General features: G+C 37.5%; 1 protein-coding gene across 3 annotated transcripts in view; it reads right to left on the reverse strand.

Moving 5' to 3' along the window:
• Window positions 1–12,109, reverse strand: part of LOC124607668 (leukocyte tyrosine kinase receptor) — a 915,076-nt gene that overhangs the window by 121,583 nt on the left and 781,384 nt on the right. For 2 of the 3 annotated variants that reach the window (XM_047139923.1, XM_047139924.1), the window contains one exon: window positions 9,206–12,046. In XM_047139923.1, the coding sequence (XP_046995879.1) occupies window positions 11,372–12,046 (675 nt within the window). In that variant the 3' untranslated portion in view covers window positions 9,206–11,371. Of the gene's footprint in view, window positions 1–9,205; window positions 12,047–12,109 lie in introns of those variants that run through there. The other variant, XM_047139925.1, reaches the window with a different exon arrangement.

A 12,109-nucleotide genomic window follows, 5' to 3' on the forward strand; every position in this document is an offset into this window, starting at 1 on the left:
GAGGGATGAAAATTCTCTCTATATATTATGCAGTCACATAACTGAAAGGTACTCCAGATTTGCAACGGAATAACATTACAAGACCATGCAGAAACAATTTGAAGATTTAGTTGGCACTCAAAGAGCAAAAAATTACAAAAATTGACAGACAGGAGTCACTGTCCTATACATCAAGAAGCACTATGTGCTAAATTTGCAGGCATGGAGCACATGAAGAAATTGGTGGTATGAATATTAAAATTTCTTCAGTTGAACACTTTATTACACTATCAGTTGCAACAGTTTTCAATGGAACTATGCAAAGAGTATGGAGGCTTTACATATTACTGCAAAGCACTCTGGTTAAGTCATGGGACATGCCTGGAATGATTTTCTGATTTAAAACTCACTATTGCTGCATTTATGAAGCAAAAATAAGTGTGGAACAAAAATTAGAAAGTCTGGAATGAATTCCAAGCTTCACATTTTATGACTGCAGACTGCCCACAGTAAGACACTGCAAGATGAGAAACAACTTCTTTCTGATTTGATAGGAATGCACTTAAAAAGAATATCATGTTGTAGAAGGGACACTTTCTGACAAACACAATCCAGTTGCCTAAGCTCATTGGCATAAAAGAAAAAGCAAGGTTTGAAGAATTCATTGTGTCCTAGAAAGACTTACAAAAATAGTTTCTTAATTGTTTTGAGGGCACTGCAAATCTTATATCTGTTTTCGAGCTATTTTTGAGACCAATTGCCACTGCAGTTGAAAGCATCCCAGCACCCCAGTGCATGTTCTGATGCAACTGATTGGTCTGCAAGGTAATTTCAACCTTAAAGACAAATCTCTTTAACATTAAAACTGTGCCAAATGTCTACAGTACCTTCCTCAGATAGTTTACATGTCTCCATAATGAAGTTGCCAAAGTGCTTCAATGTTTTGACCAACATGTGCATGTGAAAGACATTTTCTTGGTTAAAAAAAAAAAAAATAATAATAATAAGTCATGATTACATGGCACCCTGAGTGTGAAAATCTGGGAACTTGTCTGCTGACAGCCTGTACCAGATAAAAATTATACATCTTCAGCACACCATAAGAAATTCAGTAAATACTGAAATCGTGAAACATAAAGCTAAGCCAATGTAAATGCATTGCCATTTAAATGTGGCATGTTTGCAGTTTCCTCCTCCGCACACTCAGACAGTATGGTGTGGTGTTGGGGGAAGTGTGCCAGTCAGGCTGAGTGCTGTGACACTCATGCTAGGGCATGGCACTGAGCCTAATTCTTTGCTGAGCCTGCCCTACAATACAGCCTTCCTTCCCTTGACCCTCCAAGTCTTAATTCATATGATGTTGCATTCTACGGCTGATGGTTCAGGATGTAGTCACATAGTTGATGACATATGGAAGTTTGGGTCTGGCTGTGAGTTGTGCCTGGATAGTCAAATTGTAAGGTGACCACTCATGATAAGCAAGAAATCCAGGTTCGAGTCCCAGTCCAGCACAAATTTTCATTGTCATCATTCCATTCTACAGCTGATGGTAGTTCTTATTCGCAATTGCTAATTTATTTGATGTGTAATACTAATTCATATCCTCCACCAGGCTTTACCCCTTCTTACTTTCCATATCACTATTTTTCTACTAATCACTAGCTCAGCCACTGTGATTGTTCTTAATCTCTTTCCCTCTTTCTCTATATCTAGATCCTTCATCTTCCCCCAGTAACTTTTTCCCCCGGTTTTCTCCCAGTAGTCCTCTGCTCTTTAACTTTGCAGAGGCCCTCTGTATAGATGGCTGCCACCTCCCCTTAATTCACCTTCATGTTCAGCTGCTGCAGAGACTTTCATTAATCCTTTTCATCCTCTTCATCACTCTTCTCTATCATTTTCCTTTATCCTATCCTAATCAAGATTGATTTTTGTAACAAACAGTGCTCTCTCTCTCGTTTTGTAACTGGGTAGCGATCCATCTTTATATAAAAATTATATTCCAAACTATACTAAAAATCACTTTTACTCCAATTGCTATAAATGGAAGTACAATACACTTTGAGTTATGTGTACATTCCTTGTAAAAGAATATGCTGATTGTTTGGAGACCATATTTCATTTGACACTTCATCATGTCCCTGCAGAACTGCAAATAGCACTGAACATCTTACAGAAATATTGGGATGAATGATCACGGAAGCATAACTGTTGAAAAAAGCACATGAATTACAATGAGTGTGCTTATAGCAGAAGAGCTGTAGATATTCCTAGTTTTCTGTAAATGCATATAAATTTTACATACTTTGCAGCCTGTTTAATTTATAATCCATTCCATATAAACAATAAATCATTTTTTATTTTTGCTTTTGCTTATGGGAGGTCTATATGTGTGTTCATATTAAAAAAAATAGATATTAGCTATAACTGCTACTTAAAATTGTTTTATTTACTCACTTTCATGGTGTCTGTTAAATTTGTTTTTATCCACAACTTATACCAGGTAAACATTGTTACTTTATGTATATGGAATATTTGTTATTGATGAATATGTTCCATTCAGTTGAGGCAGTTCTATTACACACAAGTAGAGCTGTATAGTTTCTCTTCTTGTCTTTGTACTATGACTCGCCTGCTCACTTCACAGTTCAGTATTTCCGTTTTTTTTTTTTTCTTTTTTTTTTTTCTTCTTTTCCTTTTTTTTTTTTTAAATGCCATTAACTTGCCAATATATTTCTCACTGTCCATTAATAAATGGGAAAAATTAAAAATTCAGTTATATATAATTGGATCCTGTGAAAGCTTCCACTTTATGACAGTCACACAGCCAAAAGCGACAACCACACAAAAATGCTGACCTGTAGGAGTGATCAGTTTCATCTCATCACAGAACAGTAATCACAAACAACAGATGTCCAGAAGAAAATGCTAATTTGTGGGGGAACTCAGTTTCATCTTATCATGGTCACAGGTAGAAAACTGTCAGAAATAATTATTGATTTCATAAAATGCTTTAGGAGATATTACTCTCATCTGTTACAGAATGTCATAGTTGTCACAAATACAAACAAGAAAATTAAATAAGAGTGAGGATCTGGAAAAAATATTTCAAAATATAAAATTGGACTGTTACTAATGACAATTTGAAATTGATGATTATAGTAGTTCATACAAAAATCATGATAACCTTAAAATAACAAGAATATGATCTGTCAATATCCAGAAAGTTTTTATATTTATTTGCATAAGTGATATTTATGAAGAAAGAATATTTTGCACAAAATGATTCAAGAGAAATGGAAAATAAACAAGCTTGTAAGCTGAATTTCAAGTTAGATTCCAATTAAGTGAGAGAAAGCAAGGGTCAGAATCAAAGACAAACAAATCTGTCAATATGACAGAGAGAACAGAATGCATAGCACAGCAATTATTTGTAAGTAACCACCCAGCCACTCCACCCCTGACTTCTACCCCGAAAACCCCATCATCATCAACATCTATCAATCACCTCCAACTGGCCAGGTGCCATATAAGAGTGCTTTCCATCTTTTTATCTGTCCAGGTGCAGTTCTTCCCTCGTGGCTGTGTAACAGTCACTCCTTCTATTTCCACGTCTGTTTCCCTTTAATGATCCACTGTTCCCTGGGTTGGCCTCTATGTCTTTTGCCTTCAAGTTCCTTTCCAATGCATTTTCTCATTATTCTTGTTTGATCCATACTCTTTACATGGTCAAACCATTTCACCCATATCATTATTACACTTTTCCACATCATAGTGGTTACTTCACTAATGTTTCTCAATGAAGCTTTTCGTTATCATCTTATCTTTTCTTATTTGTTGGAGAAGTGACCTCAGGAAACTCATTCCTGCTGTCTGGAGACTACTACTGTCGCTCCTGTTTATGGTATAGGTTTCAAGGGCATACGTATTTATTTGTAAAAAGTATGCTTGATAAAGGATCTGCTTGGCCCTTAAAGGATTTTTATTCTTCCACAGGAGAGCCTATTAGCAATTTCTTTGAAAGACTTGGTGTCTCAAGTTACAATTTAAAAATTCCAAAAGTTGTATTTGGTTCAGAATAGTAAAGAACATTCAGGATCTGTCTGGGATTAAGCCTGGAAATCAGATAGAAGAAGAATATAATAGTGTATAATTGACACATCTATAAGAAAATAATAGTTTTTTTAGGGCAGTTAATGGCAATGAGAGCAGATAGACTCAGCAATTGGTAAAGACAATTAGTGAAATGACATGTGACAGAATAACAATTAAGTTGGATGAAATGAGACTCTGAGGCAAAAGACTAAGAGGAAGTCCAAGGAGCAGCTGGCTGAATGGTGTTCAGAGAAAAGGAGAGGACTGGAACTGGGTGGTGACATAATGGTGATGGGAAGGAAGAAGAAAATTGAAAAGTTTCTGTGCAAAGTGGCTGAAAACAGTTCCTGGTGATAATGAAAGGAAATAAAATGATAAGCAGCATAAGAAATTAAAATATGAGTAAAAGTGGCCTGCAGTGCTTTTGATAAACTAAATAGGAATTTCAAAATGAAGTTTCTGATTTCTGTGGAAAGGAAAGTTTACAACCACTGTTTATCAACACTTTTTACTTATTTTGGCAATCACAGATGGACTTAATATGAAACCATTCAAAAACTGAAAGGCTTGCTCAGTAAACAATGAAGAGATTCATGTTGGCAATTACTAGGTTGTATGAGGAGGGTGGGTGGGAGTAAAAGATGCTTCAAGGAATGGACTTAAGTGGAAAATATAATTAGAGTGCAATGAACATGAAACAGAAATGAGTCACAGTGTAGTGATTCGAGAACTTCTGTGTAAATTCTAGAACCAATCAGCCTTCTAGCATCTAGAACACATGATATTCTCGATATGAGTGTGGAATGGTAGAAACCTAGCTAATTCGCATCACATGTTTTTGTGTGCAGGTTTTAAATCAGTTGTGGGAAGAAAGTAAACATGGCAGTCGGACGGCACTGACAAGTACCTGTTGGGCAATCCATAGATGTTTTAGTTAGTGTATAAGGAAGAACCATGGAGTTTATAAGCAGTTCTGGGCTTATTGTGTCACTGACTATTGTTATTAAAACAAGAACAGTTGAAAAAGTACTCTTGTAAACTCTTGACGTAACCTTGTTAGAGAAGACTCATTTTATGATTCATGTTAAGAAAGGTCATGGTATCAAAGCCAACTTTCTTTTAACTATAACTCAATTTGTTTCTAACATCTGACTGTACAAGGGACTTGCAGAAAGTTAAGTGAAATTTTTATTGTATATGGAGGTCAAATACACCATTGGTTGATGAAAAGTAAAGTTTGTATGTCTACTTATTTCATAAGTAGAAAGAGTCTAAAAATTCCTGTTATTCAATCGAGAAGGAGTCAAGAGGGTATCCAGCAGCTGGCTTTTCAGTAAATAAGAGTGGCTGAAAATTCCAAGTAAGTCATCTCGTAAAGAAGTGGAAGGTGGTTTGGGAGAATAAGCCGATATAACTGTATTTGAATCAAGGAGAGAAATGGAACACAATACAAATTGTTAAAGGCAGAAGAAGCTACTAAATGAGTATAACTAGGATTGTTTATGAGAGAACATATCAGTGAGAATAAGAAAACTTGTCTTCAGTTATCTCCCAAATAAATAAAACAGGTAAATGTCATACAAAACTCAGCATCTGAGACAAAAATATAAACAATGGCATTGGAATAATCATAAATAGGGACCGATAAGAAATGACACTATTTTTAGTCAACACTTCATCCCTGGCAATGCATGGTGTATATAAAAAATGGCAAGTTGCTCAATGATTCTGATTACAAATCAAACCTGATATTACCTTATAACTGTCTGGGTGTCTTTACAAGTAAAAGGAAAATAAGATTCTGGCTGATAAAATCTTTAATATTGTATTGTAGGATGAGAAAGTACTGTACGCATGTCTATTGTTCAATTAGTAAATATGTGACATAATTTCTTGGAGCGTAAATGCTTTTTATAACTAGGTGAACATGTCTGTAGCGTTCACAAAGGTTTGCTAACTAACATTCTAACCAATATGCCTAGTATCATAGGAGATTCATGCTATGGCAAATCTTCTTCACGGATGGTTTAATGACTAAAAAACGAGTAAGTACTCAAAACCTGTTATTACTATAGGAACAGTAAACTGTACCCTGACAAAGAATGGCATACAGCATAATCTCAATGCTTTCCTCTTGTTATATTACCACATCTCACATTCAGCAACAAATTCAGAGATTATAAATGTATTTTGCTTACTAGTGCCCTGGAAATAACTTTGTAGTTTGCCATCTCTTGCTTAAGTTAACCATCTATATTAAAATACAATAATGACTGCGATAAAATATAGAGGAAAGATGGAAATTTCTCTGCAAACTACAGAGACACTATGGAAATCAATGATAAATGTTTTAGAAAAGTTCTGGTAGATTATAAATACTTTAGGATTAAAGGAGACCACTCAGAAAAAAGCAGAAGCAGGGTGAGTGGCAAGCAACTTGGAGGAAGGCCAGTTTGCCAGCTAGGAATGTAGGAGGGAGAGCTGGCAGGGATAATTGTAGCAGCTGGTGGAAAGTGACACATACAAGACCAGATGAAACTGGAGGGTGCGGGGATGGTGGGTTACCTGAGATTGAGGCCAGGATATTTACAGGAGTGGAGGATGTGTTGTAAGTGCAACTCCCATGTGCATAGTTCAGAGAAGCTTGTGGAGGAGGGAAAGATCCAGATGGGTTGGGTTGTGAAGCAGCCATTGAATTTCAGCATGTTGTGCTCAACTGAATGTTGTGCCACCATGTGGTCAACTTTGTTCTTGACACAAAAGTATGGCGATGATTGTACATCCTGGTGGACAGCTGGCTGATAGTCATACCAACATAGAAGACTGTGCTGTGTTTGCAGCAAAGTAGGTCTATGGCATGGCTGGTTTCACAGGTGAGCTGACTCTGATGGAATAAGATAAGCCCGTGACAGCACTACAGTAGGAGGTGCTGGATGGGTGGACTAGGCACATTTTTGTACCTTGTCTGGCACATGGATATGATTCTTGTAGCAAGGGATTGGGAGTAGAAATGGCATAGCAATAGACTATGATGTTGTGCAGGTTGAATGGGAAGCAGGAAATTACTTTATACAAGATAGGAAGGGATCTTTGATAGGATATCCCTAATTTCGTGTCAGGATGAGTGATAATCAAAACCTTGGCAAAGGACATGGTTCAGTTATTCCAGGTCAGGATGATATTGGGTGAAAAGGTGGGTGCTCATTAGTAGATGATACTTGGTGGTGGTGGGAGAATATCAAGGGGTATATGAGGATATAGCAAGGAAATCTGTGGGAAGTATTGCCTGTCTGTGAAGGCCTTTATGAAGCCTTCAGCTTCCTACCCATGATCTTTCCCACCCCTTCTAAAGTAGTGTCCCGTCACCCACCCATCTTATGCAACATCCTAGTCCATCCCTATGCCACTCCCACACCCAGCCCCTTGCCACGAGGATCATATCCCTGTTACAGACCACACGGTGCAAGACCTACCCAATCCACCATACACTATTCCTGTCACAGACTTATCCTACCCCATCAGAGTCTGGGTCATGTGTGAATGTAGCCACAACCAGTAGTCTGCAAGGATAAAAGGCCACAGCCAGACTGTTGTGTCAAGAACACAGTCGACCAGCTGGTGGCACAGCATGCAGCTCAGCACAACATACTCAATTTCAATGGATGCTTCACAACACAACACATCTGGATCCTTGCCTCCACCACCAGCTTCTCTGAACTACACATAAGGGAATTACCCTTACAACACACCCTTCACTCCCACAAACATCCTGGCCTCAAAGGCAGGTAACCCAGTTTTCCTGTACCCTTCACTTAACAGTTTAACCTTCCTTTGCCCTGTCATCCGCTCTGAATTCATATCCCCATGTCACCTCTACAGTGCCACTTCCCACCAGCTGCTACAACAGCATCTGCCACCTCTCCCTCCCACAAGCCTAGTTGGCAAAGCGGCCTCCCTCTAAGCTGTTAGCTACATATCCCTCATCTTTCTTCTTACTTCCCATCTCCCTGTACCCACCACACCCAACACTACCTCACCACCACCAACATACCTGCCACAAATTAGCATTGCCATTGTCAGTTTAGGTGGACCATGCACAGGCTTGTGCATATGCGTGCGTGCGTGCGTGCGTGTGTGTGTGTGTGTGTGTGTGTGTGTGTGTGTGTGTGTGTGTGTACTTTAGCTTACCAGAAGATAGCTCCAAAAGCTAGCAAGTTTTCCTTCTTTTGTCTGTGCCTATAAACAACTCAACAACATCATCAATGATATTTTGTTTTGATCAACTGGTACATGTTGTACAGTAATGTGAGCATCAGCATCATTTTAGGAAAAGTTTTGTTTGTTCAGTTCCTTGAAGCAATCATACTGCATGTGTTTTGTTGAAACTGATAAACTGGATTACAGTGGCATTATAAAATAATTTGTTTTTGGTGGCTTAGCGTTAACAAAATTTCAGCCAGTCTGAGTGGCAGTTTATAAGGAGCCCCCTAATGACAACATTTACTTTTCTGGAAGATGATGTGCATGAAGAATGTCCCAAAACTAAGACCACAGATAAAAAACACTGATAAAATGGAAAGTATGATATTGGCCAGCAAATGATCAAAAGTGTATGAAATAACTGACATCATAGACATATCAGAAGAGTGAGTGTGCTAAATTTTACATGAAGGGTTGACTATGATAAACTGTTGTGTTGCTTTTCTTGGATGCAGACCAAAAGCAGATATGGAAATTAACATCTCTGTAATTTCTTTTTTTCTGTGAATGAGTTATGAGTCAAGAAGGAAAATGTTTTACATATAAATAAGAGGTTATTGTGGCTGCAGATGACTATATTATGGACATCCAAGAATTCGTTTCAGGAATGCAGTGTACTGGCTGTAAAAATGTTCAGTGAAATACTTTATGTAAAAGAAGACTACATGGAAAAATAAGAGCATTTTTGCCCCATAATATACAGTTTCTCATTGCCAAACAATAACTTGTCACCTTGCCTTCATAAGCCCTTAGTGTATTTTCTGGCTCCTGATTCAGTGCCATATTTTAGTTCTAAAATCTGGCGTTGTTTTAAGAGTGACTTGATATTACAGTAGTATATGAAAAATTAGGAGAACAAAATATGAAACCTGTCTGCATAGCAACATTTAATAAAGAAAGCAACAACAATGAGATGTTCTCATAGACTTTGATTGAATGTCTTTAAAATTATGCTAAAGAACTTGTGAATAGTTTCAAAGTATTTCACTATAATTTTGTTTGCACCTGTTAAAACTACACAACATTTAATTAATAATGCAGCTAAAAATTATGTACTAATAACACAAAAAAATAAAATAAAAAATGAAAGTTGATATACAAGCTCAAGGAAAAAATGCAAATTATGCTGAAGCTGTTGGCGCAATGTTCAGTATTCTATCATTATACCAAGAAGTGAATGTTTTATTGATTCACGGAGTATGATATCACAACATATACTATTGAAGTTTTAACAACCTGTAGCCTCAAGTTTAGAAATTAGTGGTCCTGACAATATAAACTGTGAAAGGCAGAGAGTAAGTATCCAGTCTTTGATGTACTGAGAGGTAGAAGCAATACCCTGTAACTCAAGATGTGCGGCACATCTTCTTCATGCAAATGTGTGATACATTTGGACACTGTTATTATTCCCTTACATCCTCAGTACTTTTGACATAATACGTCAATTAAAGGTATGGACATAATGCTGATTAATTCAGCAATAAAAATTTACTGTGACTTAGCTAACTTTTTGGGTCATATATTTCTGTTATAATTTTTGCACCAACAATTTATTCTGCCCATATTAAAGTTAAAATAATACACATCTCTTAGAAGCTTAATATATTCCCAAAGGGTGTACGCAGTATGTAAATTACATGGTAACTATTATTATGGCTTCAGTTTCACATATAACTTGCAAGTCTTTTCTTTATGTAAGATTGAAGCACACAACACATCTTAAATTTAAGAAAGTTTGTATCTTCAGTCATATTTTGATACAGTCCTTCTCACTGCTGTGTAGGCAGTCCACATAAACACTCTGTAATGTGCTTGGCACATTAAATGTGAACCAGCTATTCCTCTGAACTCTTTAAAAATTCTACGGAGTTTGTTTCAATTCTTATATGAAAAATTATATAAAAATATACATGTATTGATAGCTAGCACAATATGATCAGTACATACAAATGTTTACAAATTGACATTCTAATTCAAATATCAAACAAAACACTGATACCAACTGTGAGAAATCATGATGGAGAAAAGAGGAGTACATTACATACTCCTTTTGACGACATGCTATGCATCCCTTGAATACACTTTCATGTGAATAATCTATTCCAGTTTATTGTCATGAAGTTTCTACCTGACATGTATTTTTGATCTCAAAATATATTATGAAGGAGGTCTTACTAAGTTATGCACAAGGGTCGCCTTGTACTTTCATTAACACAATCTTGAGATGTGCGATAAATGTGAAGTAGACTCAGAAAGAGTGTATTTATATGTCAACACACTTATGAATGTCTCAAAACAAATATTTTCCATTTATATGTGTACACAGAAGAGTCTAAAATGAATCAGTACACATTGATGTAGTTTTATCACATAACTTCAGTTGTTTATGAGAAATTACATAAAACAAGGTAACACCAGATATTTCAGACATGCTGTGGCAAATGTTACGTATTTATGATACACTTATGTCGGTGCATGCTTTATGGGTTGTACTAATATCATGCATGATTTCACTGCAACAGATTCATGCACAGACTGACAGAGAGGGATTAATAGGTATGTGATTTTTACAGAGGAGGATACAACATGAATCAATATTTTTCACAGGCATATCAGTTAACCTGAGCAAATTATCCAAGAGGAATTTCAGGATAACTGCATTTTCAGTTTTGTTTCAAATTTAACCACGACCTTTGTTGTAATCAAAGCACATGGTTTTCCTTCAAACTAGAAGTGAAGTGTTAGTCTTGAGTTTCTGTTCAACATGTAACTTCAAGCACTGAGCACTAAAAAATATTCACTTTCCAACAATTAAGCATTTGCACCAGTTATTCTTACCTTAAACCCATACTAAACCCTGATACTCTTGAAACTACCACAGAAAAATTCTTGTGGGAGTTCAATATATATTTATCTGTAATACTTGTTTTTTCTTACAAGTCTTTCACCAACTGCAGATCTGAGTTTTAACTGTAAAATTCTCATCTGCATTGGCTATTGTATATTTTTCACTTTCAGTTTTTATTTTAAGCTGGGTCATTCAACACGATATTTCAAGATCAGATATAGGACGCCCCCTTGTTCCAATAGCCTGAATTGAAAATGGTTGTCCTGGTGCTTCAGGTAGTTCTGTAGTAGGGGGTGCAGTCGGCACTGCATGGGCAGGTGTAACATTTGCATAGGCTAGCGGAGGTTGCTTCACAAGGGCAGCAGCATCCAATGACAGCAATCCTCCTCCTCCCCCAGTCTCAGAAGTGGAACCTGTGAAATTTTCCCCACTACTTGCCGCTGCACCCACACCAGTACTCCCATTAGTCCCGCCACAGCTGACACTGGCACCAACACCACTGGATGCACCTGGAGAGGGTGAAGATGAAGTGCCCGTACCAGAACCAGACCCAGAGCCAGAGTGAGATCCTGAATGAGAACCTGAGTGTGAGCCCTGTTCTCCCAACAACGGCTGTGTTGAACGTGATTCTGGAAGTGCAAAGCTTGTCTCCCAGTCAGAATTGGCCAGTAGTTTATCCACACTGCTAGTGGATGGGGATGATGGCAAATCAGGGGTAGGTCCCGAGATGGGTACCAGATAATCAGCTGCTCGCTGCAGGAGCAGGCAGGAGTTCTCGTGGGCTGGAGGCCGCATCACGGTGATGTCCCGTTCGGCAGAAGGAGGGCGATTGAAAACAGGAAGTGGTGCATTCACGACATCAGGGTCCTAAAACAGTAGAATTTTCCATCAGAATTCAGTAGATCGTAGATTCACATGGATGGCATAACT

Source organism: Schistocerca americana, chromosome 1 (assembly GCF_021461395.2).
Source record: "Schistocerca americana isolate TAMUIC-IGC-003095 chromosome 1, iqSchAmer2.1, whole genome shotgun sequence".
In the NCBI taxonomy this organism is placed as follows: domain Eukaryota; kingdom Metazoa; phylum Arthropoda; class Insecta; order Orthoptera; family Acrididae; genus Schistocerca; species Schistocerca americana.